The 18,943-nt window shown below is 40.2% G+C and overlaps 1 protein-coding gene across 2 annotated transcripts; it reads right to left on the reverse strand.

Moving 5' to 3' along the window:
* Window positions 1-770: 770 nt before the first annotated feature.
* On the reverse strand, window positions 771-18,682 carry capn12 (calpain 12). 2 transcript variants are annotated; one of them, XM_038694187.1, is made up of 23 exons: window positions 18,485-18,682; window positions 18,198-18,396; window positions 17,147-17,216; window positions 16,132-16,250; window positions 11,064-11,197; window positions 10,763-10,934; window positions 10,590-10,673; window positions 9,560-9,645; window positions 9,395-9,472; window positions 8,034-8,188; window positions 7,630-7,919; window positions 7,506-7,517; window positions 7,312-7,391; window positions 6,621-6,743; window positions 4,117-4,153; window positions 3,952-4,023; window positions 3,812-3,857; window positions 3,409-3,470; window positions 3,057-3,125; window positions 2,878-2,956; window positions 2,664-2,780; window positions 1,469-1,521; window positions 771-1,384 (listed from the first exon to the last, which is right to left on the reverse strand). In XM_038694187.1, the coding sequence occupies exons 1-23, from the start codon at window positions 18,631-18,633 to the stop codon at window positions 1,358-1,360; spliced, it is 2,313 nt and encodes a 770-aa protein (XP_038550115.1). In that variant the 5' UTR covers window positions 18,634-18,682; the 3' UTR covers window positions 771-1,357. The 2 variants fall into 2 exon arrangements, with proteins under 2 accessions (XP_038550115.1, XP_038550114.1); XM_038694186.1 differs by having other exon boundaries at window positions 8,013-8,188; window positions 18,485-18,677.
* Between the last annotated feature and the right edge of the window lie 261 nt (window positions 18,683-18,943).

Below are 18,943 nucleotides of genomic sequence, written 5' to 3' on the forward strand. Positions count from 1 at the left end.
ACCTTCCTCCTCCTCTCTCTGTCACAGTGTAGATGGATGGTTGCCGAGGACAACCTGTGTGTACTCACCTAACGATGAACAGGAAGTGGTATGTGAGCAAAGGTGCTATTAATAGCAGCATGTGTAGAAAGGACATTTGCTGGCTCGCAGATGTGTGTGTGTGTGTGTTTGTGTGAGCACCTGTGTGAGAGAGCAGCCAGCATGTAACAGGGAGGAGGAGGAGGAGGAGGAGGATGCAGATTGTGAGACTCAGACAGTTACTAGAGAGAACAGGAGGGGGGATAGAAAGACTGAGGGATGGATGGAGGGAGTAAGGGAACATAGTGGAGGTGGGGGCGAGTGTGTGTTGACGCTGTACGTGGCGTCAGTGCGATAAGAATAGAGATGGTGCGTGTAGCGCTGCTGAGACATCACCCTCACACCCTCAGTGGGGCAGGCGGTACTCACTCTGACTCTGTGTGTGTGTGTGCACATATATTACCCAGGGTATGCTCATGTGTGCATGGATGACTAAACTGTTGGGGTTGCAGTGATTTCTTTTTTATTTCTCAGTTGTGTAATAACAGTTATGTGTACCCTTTCATTCATGGTTCATTTTTAGAAACATTTTCATTTTCTTCTCATCGTTGCACAATTTCTAAAGAGCAATTCGAGAATATGATAATGACGTTGAGAAAAAAGGGAAATAATGTGGACTTTCTTTAGGTTTTTAAAACAAATTTCTTTTAAATAGTGCAATGCTTTGAAAGTGAATAAGGACAACTTTAAAATCACATTTGTATTTAAGAAATCCATTTTATTACAATATGGAGTACTATAACAGGATTACATAAAAATGAAAGTTCAGCAGACTGCATTTTTTATGCACATATTGCACTTATATTTGTGTATATATATATATGTATGTATATTCAATGTGTGACTGCATAACTTCTTTGTAAATGTAATTTACTTTTACTTTTTATTTATTTCTTTGTCTTTACTTTTATATACTTTATTCTATCTAATTGCCTATTTCATTGTTCTATTCCTTTATTTATATATTTATTCATTGTGTGTGTGTAGCATGGAGGGGTCTACAACTGCATTTCATTGTGCAATCCTGTATTGTATAATGACAATAAATCTAAACCTTCAACCTTGAAGTTATAACAATGTTACAGCCAGAAGTATGAGGATAGTACAAGATCAAGCAAGAATAAAACATAGCAAAGCATAAACTGACAGCCACAGCTTTTGTTTTGGAATAAGAACAGCTTTACATGCAGTTTGTGCTGTATGTTGTCTATGTGTTAGAATCAACAGCATGTTGTGGCTCCGCTGTGTCTAAAGTGGAGACCCTCTTCATAAAGTGTTTTCACACCAGCAGGAACTGAAGCAGCCACTGTGAAGGGACAACAGGCCCAAACAGAAAGTAAAAAATCGGGTCAGTTTTAACAAATAGCAGAATATTTGACCAGATACTCACCTGGTTGATTCCTCTGTCTTTCACCTCGTGAATGGTCTCTGATTTATACAGAGCTGAGGAGAAGATTTTGTGTTCAAGTTTAGTGTTCGTTTTCAAAACAGAGATCCTGGCAAGTATCCTGAGTGTATTTAGTGATATGCATAAAACTTGTTATGTAAACAAACTGCGCACATGTAGATCATCTAAAAGCAAATTGCAGAATGTCACAAGGCCACATATATAACATATTGGTTGGCAAACCATAATCATATAATGAAATATATAATAAGATGCTATTTTGTTGATGCTGAAAAGGTAATTTTCTAAACAGTCTCCTGCATGCAGTTAAAGAAGTACAAGTCCTGCATTCAAGTACATATGTATTATCAGTAAAATATAATTAAAATATACTTAGAGTATTTAAAGTAAAAGTACCCGTTCTGCAGCAAAATGTCCGATGTGACTAATGCATTATTATATATTATATATACATTAATTGATAGGTTGTTAATACTAATGCAACACTGTGTAAGCATAATTTTACTGTTGAGGTGGAGCTTAGTTACTACTTGATATATTGCTTGGTTGTTCAGTTCAGTGTTTCCCAACTTAAGGATTGGGCCCCCAAAGAGCCACAAGATAAATCTGAGGGGTCATGAGTTGATTAATGTGAGAAGGGAAAAAAAGGTCTGTTGCACAGATCAGCACTTGGGGTTTTTAGTTGTCTCTATCCACTGGTTTAACCTTCAACAAAGTGTTGTATCTTGTAACTTAAAATTTAACTAGTAATTATAGCGGTTAAACAGTACAGTACAATATTTCCCTCTGAAATGTAGTGGAGTATAAAGACCATACAATTAATATACTCAAATAAAGTATTTGTACCTTCAAAATGTTTACTTATGTACATTTCTTGAGTAAATTTAGTTACTCTTCACCACTGCTTGTAAGTACCAAATTTTATAATTTGTGGGCCAAATTTGTTAGTAATGATGATTTATATCAACCAATGAGCTTGTACATTCAACATTTAGTGCATGTGTGTCTAATGATAATCTAATAGTTGTGCTGTGTGGCAAGATTTGTGCAGACAGGTTAAAAATAGAAAAAAAAATACTTTAGATATTCCTGAAATATTATTTATAATTGGTCATTGTGTGCCTTTTTTGCGTGTTTGACAATACGTTGCGTAGCCAGATGTTTGTGTGTGTGTTACCAAAAAGCATGCGCAGCCTGGTGACACATGACACAAAGCCGTGGAAGGGCATCTGAAGCTCTCCAGCTGCAAACCTTGCAGACAGCAGCTGAACAACCTTGCCATCACACTGCATTCCTGGGAAACAGAGAAGTGGACGAAGGTGTGAAGCCTAAAAGCCGTTACCATCTGTGTGTGGGTGTGTATGCTGTGTGTGCCACACATGCATGCTTACCAACAGCTTCCAGTGCTGTACTGAGTTCAAACGGGCTCATGGTCCCAGAAGAATCCTCATCAAACTTGAGAAACATGGCCTGAAAAAGAAAGCAGCATCAGAACAAGCACAGTAATAATGATACAACCCTCCTTCCTTTTCTGTCTTTAACACACACACAAACACACAGTGAGCTGTACCTGCAGATTGCGCAGACTCGACAGCAGGGCTTCTGTTTGTTCACGGGTGAGACTGGACCGCCCTGTAGTCTGCCAGCAGAGTTAAGGACCTCTCAACAGAATGGAAGACTATATTATATTTTAAGGAAGGAGAGTGAAAGTGAACATTGGTGTGGCATGATGACTCAACGGGGATCGGGGGTCAGGGGTTTTAAACCCCTTCATCAGCGCATCTGCCGCAATGAAATGTGAAACTAGCAGAGGATAATCACGTTTTTAAGCTTGGGTAAACCAGAGGTAAATACAGAATCGTACTGAACTACAAGGAGACTGGAGAGTAACATTAAAGAATACACTGAGGACAAAAGGATACATCCTCTCCAAAGATGAGCTGTCTGCACGTCTCCAGTGGCAGATGGTAATCTTTGTTGAGAACTACAGAAGGAAGGCACAGATTGATGCAGAAAAAGAAAATACGGGTTTAAATTGGATTAAGCTGAGGAAAGGTGATAGCGAGGACAAGTGTAGTCACTTTTATTACTTAACCAAGCTCAGTGTACTATATCTGACTGCAGCTATGAGCCTCTGTCTAGACTGGTGACCTCCGTGGCTCCACTGTTCCAATATTTGAGGGAACGTGTCACTACTTTGCTCCCCTCTAGTGGCCGTTAATGGCATTTTATAGTCAAAGATCATTTGTGGTGGAGCTTTTAGAAGCTTTTGAGTCATTTTCAGATGCAGCTAAAACATGATAAAAAAAAATGATATACTGGAACCTGAGTTGAACAGATTCATGAGCTCCTTGGCGTTCAGTCTGTCATCCTGCCAGAGGGACAGAGGAAATTGGTTTGGATTATAAAAAGCCCCTAAATTCACACTTTTAAGTAATGACAGTAGAATTAGGAGGAATTCTAACTGGGCCAGCCTGCTCATCAAAAGTCCTCTGAACTCTCTCTCGATCGTCCACAGAGATGGGACTTCCCATAACCTGTTCGACACAAACATTTCAAACAAACATAAACTTTTTTTTTGGCTGGCTGCTATTTTGTGTTAGGCTGGTGTTTTATGTGTACAGACGTACCGGGAGGTAGCCAGAGGTGCAAGTAAAGTCCTGAGTCCTGCATCACAAAGACAACACCATCTTGTCAGTCTCTTAAATTAAACTTTTTAAACAGTTTACACTCTCAGAAATCAAGTTTATCAAGTTCTTGGCTCAGATCCTTTACTTAAGTAAAAACCGCAATCCCACAATGTCAATTGCTTAGTTAGAATTAAAAGTCATGCAGCCAAAATTCTAGTAATTCAGTAAAATGTACTTAAAGAGGTGGTATTATGCTCATTTTCAGGTTCAGAATCTTAATTAGGGGTTGTACCAGAACAGGTTTACATGGTTTAATTTTCAAAAAACACCATATTTTTCTCATACTGCACATTGCTGCAGTTCCTTTTTTCACCCTATGGTGTACGCTCCGCTCTTGAGCTACAGAGTGATGCATCTTACTTGTACAAATTCTTTGTTGGGAGTTGCACATGCGCAGTTCCCAGGTAAGGACTCCTAGCCAATCAGAAGCAGAGAAGGGCGGGTCCTAAGAAACAAGGTAGTGTGATCCAAATCACAGCCGCTTCAGACTGAGACCATAACCTAGCAGATGATATAAGTTACTCTGAAGTCCACAACATCATTGTTCCACATCTTTCCATCAGGACTAAACGTTGAACTGTTGCCGATGTTCTGACGATCTATGCTGCCTTGCTGAAAAATGCTACCATAGCGCAAATCGATAGACTCGACTCTACTCGGCCCTGCTCCGTTTTCCATTGCAGATAGTACCCAGAGATAGTACGTAGCTTGTCGTCATAGCGACGCCACACACACCAGCGATCCACACAGCTTTCTCTTTTTTAAGTTAAAACGTTTCAGCATTACTCAGAATGTAAAGACAGATAAGCGGTATGAAAACCTTCCAGCTGTGTTTCCTCTGCCGTTGTTGCTGCAGCGGTCTGTGTGACGGCGGGAGCAGAGGGCTCTGTGAGCGGGCGGCTGGCCGGCCTCACACGCTCCTCCCGCGGGTTGGCACAAGCTTCCCCCGCAGCCACTTGCGGAGCTCCTCAACTCCGAAAATATTCAAGCACATTTTTTGTTCCGCCATCACTTTTCGTAAAACTGTCAATATTCGAAATCTATACAGCTGATTTCTCACCTCAAAACTTCTCAGAAGTGGATTTAGTTATGAAATTACATACGAAAACTATAAAATATAAAACTTCCTGTTGCTGGCCTCTGTCTGGTGCAGCAATGATGATGCAATGAATAGTGACGATTCTCTCTGACCAATCAGCAGTCTGTCGTGTTTTCATGTTACATTTTAGTATCCCTCAGCTTGCTTGGAACCTCGACGGAGGTGAGGTGATACGAACAAAAAGTACCTGGAAGTAGGTACTGGTACAACATTTCTACAATGGAAAACCAAACAAAGGCGAGTCGAGCCAAAGGGCCTCCGCTCAGACTAGCTTGGTTTGAGGGTGTGTCTGACCTCTGCTAGCCGCTTGGCAAGCTTTATGACGCGTTTTCATTGTGACATCACAAGTAAAGTAAGTGAAGGGCTGGACTACAAACGAGCTGTTTTCAAGCGGTTCAGAGCAGAGTTTTCAGTGGGAGATGGGAACTCCCTTTGGGCTGGACTTTGGGCTTTTTCATTTTGCAAACCTGTTACATGCACAAAAAAGATATATAACTCAATAAAGGAGAGGGAAAAAGCCAAAAAGCATAATACCACCTCTGTAAAGTGTCCACAGTGGTATTATGGAGTTTTTTGGACACACAAGTTCATATTTTGTGCAACATGATAAAGAATTAGACATTTACAGGACTTCAGGGGCTCTCCTGTTCATTTTGTTGCAGAACAACAAACAACTTTATCATTCGTATAGGTGACTGCATGGAAATCCAAACACAGCTTGGGCAGGTTTGGTTATACAGCACCTTTAATCTATGACAAGACATCATATTTTAACAAAAGCAAAGTAACTAGTAACTGTTGCTGTTCCATAAAGGTAATCGCATAAAAGAACACAATTTCCCTGTGAAAAGTAAAAAAGTATAAAATCTCATATATTGGAAATACTCATGTACAAGTAGCTGAAACTTGTACTTAAACATAGCACTTGAGTAAATGTTACTTTCCACCACAGGAAAATAAAGATCATTATTATAGTCTGAGTATCACTACTGCTCTCAGCTAAGAGGTCGTTTTAATACCCTGTTGTTGTTGAGACTAATCTCAATTTTCTAAATTATACAATAGTATAATGTTGGGAAAGTTTGAGTGTACGTCCGGGGGAGTGTGGGTGACTATGACTGTGCAGTTGAGAGTGAGTGAGGCAGGAGGTGACTCAGGGATGCTATAGAGCCCTCAGGAAGTGTTGTGTGTCAGTGATTTAAGAAAATCTCTCTAACACATGACATTTGCACACAGTGGCTAATAAATGGAGCTGTCTTTTCTGACACCAGTTCTGTTGTAAAGCAAACAAAGATTTTTGTGTCCCTCATTATAGGCCCTTGGATCTAAAACCCCTTCATCTTACTCCAGAGTGTTTCCAGTTTTGGAGAAAATGCGGACAAAGAAGTCTCCAGGCTGGTTGGGTTTAAAGGTGGACGCGACGATCATGTAGTTACCCGGTTCCAGACGTAGCTTCCTCCACACACCCCTAAGGGACAAAGTTAATGAGTTATATTTATTGACTTCCAACAAGCTACCAGTCATATAACTTTCAATGATCAACTAAAAGCATTAGATCCAAGAAATGTTCTGTATACAATACATGTTTTATATACTGTGTGTAGACAATACTATTCCTGTGTTTAAAAGCTGCAACCACGAGGACCATGTACAACAGTACTTAATGTTAATTAAATATGTTTTATGGATTGTCTCTGTTGTTTTATATGTAGTTTATTTTGTCTTCAGTTGGTTTTTGCTACCCCTCGCCAAATTCATTTTCTTTTTTTTGGATAATGAAGTATCCTTTTCTTTGATTATATTTAAATTGTCCCACCAGATAAAGAAAATAATGTTTTTATGCATTTTAAGCATATATATAGATCATTTGAGATTTGCTCACGTCAAGGATTTTGGGACTAAAAGCTTTGCATTTAGTTTGAAAATAATTACTTGGCTCTGTATGTGTGTTGAGGTACAAGGGATTACACTCGATCCAGAGCACTGTTAGCACAGTGCATAAGAAGTTTTACCCCTAAAGGTGCCAAGTCTTTTACCTCTGAGCCACATATTTCCCAGAGCGACCCACAGGGCGATTTTTCATGAAGAAGTTGCGGTTCAGGCACACACCCTGGAGCTATAGGAAGAAAGATACAACACTAAGTAATGATTATTAAGAAATCAAGATAGTTCTGATATTCATTTAAGTAGATAATGGAAAATTATTGATCTATTGCCATGAGATATTCACCTCAGAAGGAACCTGCAAAGAAAAGAAAGACAAAGACAGGTGTGAGTTCATTTTGAAACAGATTAAAGGTGCTGAGACACAAAACATTCAATGAATAAATAAGTAAATTAAAAGTAGACATCACCTTGTAGATGTGGAAAGCTATGTAGAGGAAGTTAATTTTATCCTTCTGCCTGCGGTTTTTCTGCAGCAGCTCCACCAGCACGGTGCACCGTTTGCCTTTCCTCTTCGGCTTCTCTGGGGCCATCTTCTCCTCTGAGGCCATCAACTTGTCATCCTCGTCATCCTCATTGTCGTCAATCTCATCCTCCTCGTCATATTCATTATAATTACTGTTATCATCATCATTGTCCTTGTGTGAATCATCATGCTCTGTGAGAACCAACTGGAACTGAGGGTTCTTCCAGAATGAGTCTGAGGGAAAAAAAAAACAGAACAAGAGTAAGAAGACTGAAAAGATGCAGGACTTGAATGCATATTTGTGCAAATATAAAGTCATGAATATACTGTTGTTTTTGCGGCTACCACCGGCAGAGCTCGACGGTACCCAGAATCCTTGATGTTCACTGATAGTCCAGATAGAGGAAGGAGAGTCAGGTGTGTTTTCCTCCTCAAGAGTGTCAGGATTCACACTGCAGTGCTCCACGACATTAAACACGCTGCAGAAGTTCTCAATAGAGATCCTAATAGGGAAGATCATTTACATCAGAGATCTTGTTGTTTGTCAGGAGTTGTTCGGTAACGTACAGCTCACAAATATACAGCGAGTCATTTTTTGTACTAATAGTGTACCAGTAGAGAATTTGCTAATACATACATATAGGCACAATTGAACAAGATGCAAAATTAGGGAATAAGGGTGGGAGTAGGTGTCTTAGTACGTACTCTACAGGTCAGTGTTGGGGTGGTTTCTTTGGAAATGTAATAGGTTACCGATTACCAGCTCTACTATTTAAAATGTAATAGTAGTGTAACTATTTCAGTTACTTTATCAAAGTAATGTAACGTATTCCTTTTAATTACTTTTTTATTACTTTTCTAAATTGCTAATGGATGTTTTCAACTGTTGACCATTTTCAAAAGACAGCTTGAGAGGCAATTTAACAGGCAGACACAAGGACACACGCGGCGCTGCATCAGAATAACATCAAATGTTACTAAACAGCAGTGGCTGGAAATGGCAAAGGAAGACATTGTGCACATGAAAAACATGCAAAATGAGTATTATTTAACATACAGTCTAGCTTTTCACAGAAAATATTCAGATGTAACCCCAAATTTAATCATGAACATTTTAATAAGTAACTTAATTTGTCATTTAATTACACGGTGTAGAGGCTAAGCCCAAGCTTTAAGCCCCATGAGGAGCAGTCCCGGGGTTGAGTAATTGACGCACTTTTTACCTTGTTTGATTAATGAAAGTCCAAGTCGTATTTCGTTAAAACCATTGGTTTCAATTTATTTCCATCCATATACATTGTTCTCCAGAAAACTTCAATGCACATGTGTGAATTTGTACTGGGATGGTATGGTGTGTTCATATGTCCTATAGGTATAGTCCATGTGTGTGCATGTGTACGTGTGTGTGTGCGTGGTAAAAAACTGTCTGTGCTTCCGGGTAGCATCTGATGATCGAAAGATTGGTTCCCATTTATACCAACAGCGCCAATTGGCTCTGACACACGGATTACAGTTACATTTAGTTGTAATTAAATTGTGTAAGTAAATTATATGTAACTAGTTACTCCCCAACACTGCTACAGGTACACTGGTACAAAAACATTACAATGTAATGTGGGAAGACTTAAAATGTATGCTGTGCTCTGTAATCCTTAGTGTTACAGTTGTCCAAAAGTGTATGTTAGTGTCTTTTAGTTTCTGCCACATACCAGAACTCTCCATCGTCTTTATTTTTCAGGTGAATCATTTCCTTTTCTGCTTTGTCCACGTCATCCCACTCTTTACCCCTGCAGTCAAGCACGCACAGAGAAACTCAACATCTGTGGAGCGAATGGCTCCCGCTTACAACATGCTCAAACAGGAAGCTCCCTCACTTGTCACTCCAGGGGCCGCAGTATTCGCCAAAACCCCAGGGGTTCCTCAGCTTCAGCAGAAACATCTCCTCTGATGCTTTCGTAACCTGAAGACGTGAAGAGAACAAAGAGTAAAGTCTCATTTACAAAAGGTAGTATCTCATTTTTTATTTTTTGTACTGAGAGCTGAGATAAAATTAGTTTTGATTAAGATTATCTTGAACTTGGAATGAGCAGTTTGCAAAACAGTTTCACCGGGAGGTCCATTAGTAGTTGTTAAGCAGCTTTCACATGGTCTTCTGCTGTTTCTAAGGTCAAGAATGAACTTTTCAACCGACATGGGTGAGAAGTCTTTAAAGTGCTGAAAAATAAAAAATATGTATTTTCAAATCAATGACAACTGGGTAAACTGCATCTGCAGAAGAAGATCAAGTTATACAATCAAAAGCTCCAGGACAGCTTCTAATGGACCTTGTTCTGAGATTGTTTTGCCAACTAGATACTAGATAGATAGAAATCAGAGGAGGTAGAGATGGAAAAATATGAAATAAAATAACATGAAACAACATGAGATTAAATTAAATTTCATCGAGATTATATGAGATTACATTGGATTGGATGAGATTTGATTTGATTCAAACAGATTTGATTCTATTCAATTAATTTAGATGTGATCCGACTGGGCCTGAGATGAGGTGAAATGAGATTAGATTACATTTCAGAGGGATTATATTAGATGAAATGACATTACATTTAGGTGAGATGAGACAAAATCAGAATAGATTAGATTAGACTAGGGTTATGATTAGATTACATTGCAGGGACATTTTATCACACTGAATTACGTTAGATCAAGATAAAATGACACGAGGTGAGATGACATGAAATGGCTTTAGATCACGAGGTCTTTGTGGAGAAACTGGTCATTGCAGAAACAGAGTAAGTAAAGGAAAACAAGAAGCAAACACACTGAGGAAGATGCAACAATAAATAGTGACAGGAGCAGTCAAGTGCTACACAGTCTGCAGCGTTGTCTCTGTGTTATACTGGCCTTGTGAGTGTCAGTGATGGCGTAAGCATGGCCCTTTATCAGTCCATCTCCTGTTACTTTTCCAATCTCAAGGTTGTTGCAGGCCTGCGAAGACAAAGACAGAAGCTCGAGTGGATCTAATGTAGCATCCACCTGTGTAGTGAAAACACCCTGAGGTGAGTGTGTGTGTGTACCTGGATGAAGCAGCTGAGCAAGCTGCCTCGAGACACGGCGGCTGTCAGGGACCTCCAGAGGGCTCGAGGGGTACGAGATGAGACCTTCATCGAGTATGCAATGCCTCCTGTGAAATCCTCCATAGCCTCTGAAATGTTGCCCCCCTTCAGGCTTCCGTAGCATCCAACTAACCTACATATACGAGATGGGAGCTATTTTTGTCAAATCACCATAATGAGACACACACACACACACACAGAAAATCAGAGGGTGATCTCAGACATTACAACCCAGAAACATATGCTGGTAGTGGCAACTGACTTGGCATAGGCCTTCTCCACCAGGGCGCTCCAATACTCATTGCGGGTTTCAGAATAACTGAAGAGCAGACGGCCTTGGCGTACTGGCAGCCTGTCATCCACAACCACCTCCACCCACACACCATACTGCCAGAACTGCACAGGGCCACACAGGGAGAGAGAGAGACAGGAAGAGGAATGGTGAGAACAGAGCAGACATGGATGTAATGAGTCAGGAGGAACGTTAATAAGTGCAAAGAGACAAGCCACCTGAATATTTCCCTTCGAATTGCAGTAACTGATTTGTTTTAGCCACCTGGGGTCAGCAGAGACAAGCAATGACACACGATCAACTTTTAAGTTGATATGGTGAACTTTTTTACAAACAGTTGCTTATTTACTAGTCACGGAGCAACATTATAATTGTCATGTTTCTGTCCACCTGGTGAATGTAAGTCCAATATTCACACTCTTTTTGCTCTGTTTTTAGTCTCTACTAAATCCTGAGGAGCAAAGTCTGCCTTTTTAGCAGCTAAATGTTCACCTTTTACCTTTTTACATTTAATGTATTGTAAATCACTTCAAATTGCCTTGTTGCTTAAAGGTACTATACACATAAACTGAGCAGTTGTAACCAAGTATGTTTACTCAAGTCTGAGGGAGTTCTATTTTGTGCTTTATACTTTTACTCCACTACATATGCAGTATTTCATGACTTTAATTACTTTGCAGATTCAGATAAAAATATAATCTATTATTATTATTATTATTATTATTATTATTATAGATTACTGTAAACTACCCAGTAACTGAAATTAGTCCCATCTTTTCCAGCTGCAACATTAAAGTGACAGGTTATGCATCACTTTTTATAATCGACTCATATAGTATATATTATTCTGTGATTTGTCATTCTGCAGCCATTCAAGTACATTTTGATGTTAATACTTTTAATAATTTTGAAGGACTTGAATCAACCACTGTATAGAAATACTTGAGTATTTCTGTAAAGTGGTTGTCACGATCCCTCTCCCCTGAATCCTGCCTGTGATGAGTGAGTGTTTTCTTGTTTTTTTCTACACCTCCTCACAGGTGTGTGCTTGCCTCGCTTCAGCTCGGTGGAAAGTCTAGTTAGCCGGTTTATACCAGCTTGTTTGTTTGCTTGCCTGTCTACCTTCCAGAGTTATTTACACAGATTTGGTTCTCTCTGTCTCCAGCATCACCTGTCTACCAGCTCTCCACACCATTTTGCCAAGCTAGCCGCCAGCTATCATTCCCAGGATTTCCCCCTTCCTGCAAACCTTTACCCCCCTACTTCCCTAAGCCCAAATGTCAGCAAGCCACAAGCTCACCTTTTTTTTGAGGATCTCTAACTTAAAAGACTTGTTTCCCCCCCACCAGCCTGTCTAGAGTCTGGTTTTGCATTCTGCCTTAGATGTGTGACAGTGGTATTGCTATTAAGTATAAAGATCTGAGTACATTTTCCGTCACTGAACAAGACATATTCTGGCACAAATCAGAGCAAAAGTACTAACAAACATACAAATGTCCAGAGGTCTATAAAAGGATTAGTTAAGTCAACAGTTTTCTTGTCTGACTAAACTTATTAAAGCACCTCCCAAGGCAGTTACTGGTCTTGACTAGAGGGGTGTACTGTACTTCTACTGTGTGTACACAACAGCAGCTGAGAGCAGGCCTGCACTGGCCTTTCATAGCTGCAGCTCTGTGTTAGTGTGTGTGTCCCAGGGGTAGTCACTACCTGCATGTCTGGACTGATCTCCCATCACCTTCCTTCCACCCTGCTTGTTCAGTTGTGTTACAAACTCCCCACAGTCTCTAAAGGTCCAGAGCTGTGGGGCAAAATGATCACTGTGCAAAAACCATAAAAATGCTGCTCTGTCTAATAAGTTAATATTTTATTTATCTGTGCAGGTCAGAGCCAGCGAATGATGAACTCTCTAGATTAGAATCACCACTTCTAATGCGGTGATAAGATGAGGTTTTATGTTTGTCTCTTCTTGCGTGCGGGACCATCATACTGGGATGACTCCAGGATAAATTGGACCTGTTGGATCCATTAATTAAATTCCAGAGCTGTAGCTAAAGAGGTAGGCTAACCCTTACTGAAAACAGGAACAGCCTTAAAAAGCCAAATCAGATAAAATGTAAATGTTACATGAAATTACATGAAATGGGAAGCTTAATCATTATGTCTACACTGTGCTCAGGTCTTAAAGAGGTGGTATTATGCTCTTTTTCAGGTTCAAAATCTTAATTAGGGGTTGTACCAGAACAGGTTTACATGGTTTAATTTTCAAAAAACACCATATTTTTCTCATACTGCACATTGCTGCAGCTCCTCTTTTCACCCTGTGTTGTACGCTCCGCTCTTGAGCTACAGAGTGATGCATCTTACTTACATATCTTACAAAATCTTTGTTGGGAGTTGCACATGCGCAGTTCCCAGGTAAGGACTACTAGCCAATCAGAAGCAAAGAAGGGCGGGTCCTAAGAAACAAGGTAGCGTGATCCAAATCAAAGCCGCTTCAGACTGAGACCATAACCTAGCAGATAGTATAAATTACTCTGAAGTCCACAACATCATTGTTCCACATCTTTCCATTAGGACTAAACGTTGAACTGTTGCCGGTGTTCTGACGATCTATGCTGCCTTACTGAAAAATGCTACCATAGCACAAATCGATAGACTCGACTCTACTCGGCCCTGCTCCGTTTTCCATTGCAGATAGTACCCACAGATAGTACGTAGCTTGTCGTCATAGTGACACCACACACAACTGTTGCAACGTAATGTTCAATGCGACACACACACCAGTGATCCACACAGCTTTCTCTTTTTTAAGTTAAAACGTTTCAACATTACTCAGAATGTAAAGACAGATAAGCGGTATGAAAACCTTCCAGCTGTGTTTTGCTCTGCTGTTGTTGCTGCAGCGGTCTGTGTGACGGCGGGAGCAGAGGGCTCTGTGAGCGGGCGGCTGGCCGGCCTCACGCGCTCCTCCCGCGGGTTGGCGCAGGCTTCCCCCGCAGCCACTTGCGGAGCTCCTCAACTCCGAAAATATTCAAGCACATTTTTGTTCCACCATCACTTTTCGTAAAACTGTCAATATTCAAAATCTACACAGCTGATTTCTCACCTCAAAACTTCTCAGAAGTGGATTTAGTTATGAAATTCCATATGAAAACTGTAAAATATAAAACTTTCTGTTGCTGGCCTCTGTCTGGTGCAGCAATGATGATGCAGTGAATAGTGAATATTCTCTCTGACCAATCAGCAGTCTGTCGTGTTTTCGCGTTACATTTTAGTATCCCTCAGCTTGCTTGGAACCTCGATGGAGGTGAGGTGATACGAACAAAAGTACCTGGAAGCAGGTACAACATTTCTACAATGGAAAACCAAACAAAGGTGAGTCGAGCCAAAGGGCCTCCGCTCAGACTAGCTTGGTTTGAGGGCGTGCCTGACCTCTGCTAGCTGCTTGGCAAGCTTTATGACGCGTTTTCATTGTGACGTCACAAGTAAAGTAAGTGAAGGGCTGGACTACAAACGAGCTGTTATCAAGCGGTTCAGAGCAGAGTTTTCAGTGGGAGATGGGAACTCCTTTGGGCTGGACAAACCTGTTACATGCACAAAAAGATATATAACTCAATAAAGGAGAGGGAAAAAGCCAAAAAGCACAATACCACCTCTTTAAATCTGAAAAACTGTGTGTCATATGTGGCCTGTGTCAGCACTTAATTGTGCCTCACTGAAGTTCAGGTAGTCACAGAAAGTTGTTTTATAGTTACATGTTCAATGTATTGTCAAATGATACATGACCACAACCTTTCTATTGGACTCCCCAAAACATAAATGAATTGGATGAAGCTTTTACACATGGGCCATCTTTACACAAGGTAAGGTAATCAAGCAGGACCCACCTGCAAGATTAACTGATAAAGTGCCTCGATTTAATGTTAATTATTTTAAAGTCATAACGCCTTTAGGGCCTTATAATAGGTAAAAACATAATTTAACATATATACTGATTACTCACCCAACTTTTGGCACATTTTACTGTGTATTAATAACCTTTTTACGTCTTTTGTAATGTAAATATATTAGAATTTCCTTGTTGCTTAAAGGTACACATAAACTGAGCAGTGGTAACTAAGTACATTTACTCAAGTTTGAGGTAGTTTTACTTGACTATTTCCATTTTATGCTACTTTATACTTTTACTCTACTACATATAGGCCTCCAGTATTTCTTTCTATATCTATTTCTAAATTAGCAGCTGCTAGCACAACACACCTGAATCTCAGAGTCACACTGTGGGTAATGTAGGTGCCAGCTTTTGACATGGAAGAATAAAGCGTGGAATAAAGTAAATCCAATATCCCTGATTCTGCTGCTGATTCTTTTTTTTTTTTAATTGTCATCATGAGTCCAACAGTGTTACAGAAATGCCATTCTAAATCAGTGGAGCCTTTAAGGTCCATATTAACTCAGTGGATGTTATCCTTTCATAGTACATATTCCCAAACAAAGTCACATATTACCACAAAAGAACTGCCAAACTGGGAACCTGGAGCTTTTGGGAACCAGCCTTGCCTTGAGTGAGCTCTGCATCCCTGTTGCTATACTTCTCCCTGCTGTCAGCAATTTAACTCCCTCCACTTCCCCAGCCTGTGTCTGTGTAAGCATTTAGATGTATGTGAATTTTGAACGCCTCTTTCATGTGTATGTGCTCATTAAATGTATATCTCGGGTTTTCTGTTTCTGGAGTATTAAATAAGCAGAGCTTCTTGGCTGAATTATTACTCATAAATATTTGCTTTCGTAAAGAGTTTTAAGCAGCATGTCGAGGCAAAGACAGGGTGGGAGAGAGCTAGGGCATGTATGGTGCACTAAAGCATAAGCACATGAGTAATTTTTTTGTGTGTGTATGTTGTTTTTATGTTGGTCAGCAGCAAACAAGGTGTGAGACTCAGCTGGCTTGATCAAGCGTCTAATTATCAATTTTCCTCATCAGCAAAAAGGGCAGAGAGTCAGAGGTTGTCTTTTGTACTTCTGATTGAAGGATACTTACCCTAAAATGGAAGATACCTGCATAAGGCTCGGACATGCTTTGGTTGGGTGGCACCACCTTCGCAAAGAGCGTGGGGTGCATAGTCAGACAGGACAGGGCCGCTAGCAGCCAGCAGTCACCTGATGAACAAAAGAAACACAAGAAGCTGATGTGGACAAATTTTAGATGATTCTTAGTGCTTTTGGAATGAATGATTCGTTTTTGCACATCAGAGTATTTAAGAGCCCAGAAGGCACTGGTCTCCCGTGAAGCATAATGTTTTTGTCAATGTTTTTCCGGCAGGTTAAACTCTCGCTCTCTCTCTCACACACACACATTTAATAAGCCACATTCCTCTCTAACGGCAAACATCTGCTTCATGTTGTTTCTCTGGAGATGTTGCAGTAACTGTTGGTATATGTGTAAATCATGGAAAGCACATCCTGGGGTACAGCTTAAATTACAACATAAAATACAGACATGGAAGAAGAAGAAAGGGATGGGGGAGTTGGTATTGATCTGCCCTATTGGCACATTTGCACGCAACTGGTGGGTGACGCAAAACATCAATCCCGAAATCCCAGAGGAGGTAGGAGATTGTCCAGAAAACAATGTTCTAGTTCACCACAAATAGGAAACAGATTGAACAACAGATTGTATCAGAATCTGTGGGCTGTTAAAGACTATGCGGGCTATGACGGGGTATGGACCCCCTGCAAATCTGGGGCTCAGGAACTAAAGGGTGTCACTCCTCTTTCCCTACACTGTGTCCCTGGAGGATGTGTGGCGCAGACATCAAGTTCTGAAGTCACTGATTTCAGAGAGAAAAAAAACTGTGATGAAAGAAAAAGGAACAAACTGAACTAAGGAGTGTTTCAACTTTTGGTTATGTGGATTTAACTTTTCCAGGATGTTGTGCAATGTGATTTTAAGACAAGTCAGTATGACGTATTCCAGTTTGACCCCCACATTCCTCGGGGAGGGTATAGATGAGCAGTGATTTTAATGTGTGTGTAAGTTTTCCTGATGTACTCACCCAGTTGGCCCTGACAGATATCTGTGGTCCCAGTCGTGTCATCCACAAACACAGCGTTCTTACTGATTTCCTTCAGAGGAATATGATTATGACAACAAGAAAATAAAGGTTTAAGAAAAGGTTAGTTGATTGATTGATTAGTGTGTCAACATAAAATTAATCAGCAAATATTTTTAAAATCTCAAATAATTGTTGAAATAATTTATGAAGCAAACATGCCAGTACATCACTGGTACCAGCTTCTCAAGTGTGATTTTTTTCCATCATATATGCTATTAAACTGATTATGTTTTTTCGGTTCTGGACTGTCAGACAAAAAAAGATATTCAAAGACATTTGAGAAAATGTGATGGGCATTTGTTTCTATTTTCTGACATTTTACTGACCATGCAATTTATCAGGAAATAAATCAGCAGATTAATCTATAATAACATAATCATTATTTATTACCCTATTATACCTACATGTTTCATATTTAGCTTTAAATTCACACCCACCCACACCTTTCGATTTATAGACTAGTTTACACATTTTTCCGAGATTTAGGCTATAATATGTGACTGAACACAACACAATTTGCTCTGTGCCTTTTTACTCTCAAAAATCTACCTTCTATCTCGGAGATTAAAAAAAACTTTCAATATTATTTGTTCTATTTCTTTGGTTGCTTGAGAAAACGGTTCCAGGAAAGAAGTGGCTCATACCTGCAACACACCTGGTTGAAACACCATCACCTAAACATCTGTCTACAACTCTGCAACACTGCTGATAGAGTTCCTGTGAAGAAGATGTATCTGGGAAACACCTTTTACGTGACTTTATTGTTTAGGCATCTTTAGGCTACAAGTGGCCAAAACATGTAGGCCTACACGCAGATACTTTTCTTCTATATTAAACTTCGTGTGTCCAAAATAAAATGTTGGTATGTATGCAGAATATTTGAGCATATTCTCAAATATCAATTTGTTTTAATTGTTTATTAGCCTACAACATTACAACATCTGGATTACAAGTGGCACTACGCACATGCACAACGCGGCAATGGACGTACCTTGGGTCGCTGCCACTTGGTCGCCTTTTTTGGATCTGGATCTTCCGGCATACCGATGGACTTCTGCTCTGGTAGAAAGGTTGGATCAGCAAACAGCTTTCCGGACTTAAGACACTCTTCCAGGATAGTGTCGAAGTCCTGATCTTTAAACCTGATCGGGTTCTCGATGGAGCCCAGTGATGCTGCGTCCGTCGCCATGCTGTCAGCGAGTGAATGTAAAACTCTTAATCCGCGATGCAAAATATGTGTCTGCTTAAATACACATACACATAAAAGCGCACACCCACCTCAGCCAGTAAGGGCCCCAATTGAAGCGCCTCCCCGGCTCTGCCCTGCCACGAAAGGTATGCGGAGCGCCTGGGGCCACAGTGAGCTGGAGCTGGAGTAATGGTACGGTGCCAACAGCCTCTTTGATCTCACTTACTTTATCGTCCATCAGCACTATTTGAGAGGGCAGAAAGAGCCAAGCTTCTGTTGGGCCGCAGGGAAATCATAGCCTTAAGTCGGTCAAATAACTGGACAACAGTGCACTTAAGCAAGAATGTAGAAAACTGAGTGCAAGTATAGACTACCCCTGCAACCACCAGTACAGAAGTCTGTGTTTGAAATGTTTTCATTATTTTTCATTTCTCGTTTTTTGGTTGGTTTTTCAGTTTCTGTTCAGTTTCCCAGGAAACATAGAAAACTATCGGGAAATTATAGACACATAAAAAAAGCAAATAACCATGTTTTTGCATAGATGAAAT

This window comes from Micropterus salmoides, unplaced genomic scaffold, assembly GCF_014851395.1.
Source record: "Micropterus salmoides isolate LMB-PRFRI ecotype aquatic unplaced genomic scaffold, ASM1485139v1 Ms_hic_scaffold_3, whole genome shotgun sequence".
In the NCBI taxonomy this organism is placed as follows: domain Eukaryota; kingdom Metazoa; phylum Chordata; class Actinopteri; order Centrarchiformes; family Centrarchidae; genus Micropterus; species Micropterus salmoides.

Bases quoted from the DNA above. Each gene is read 5' to 3' on its own strand.
- capn12 (XM_038694186.1), bottom strand. From the start codon at position 18,633: ATGGACGATAAAGTAAGTGAGATCAAAGAGGCTGTTGGCACCGTACCA. The intron at 2,781-2,877 runs GTAAGCATGCAT...TCTGTTTCCCAG, and splicing joins TACAGCACTGGAAGCTGTTG to GAATGCAGTGTGATGGCAAG. The intron at 1,385-1,468 runs GTGAGTATCTGG...GTCCCTTCACAG, and splicing joins AAGACAGAGGAATCAACCAG to TGGCTGCTTCAGTTCCTGCT.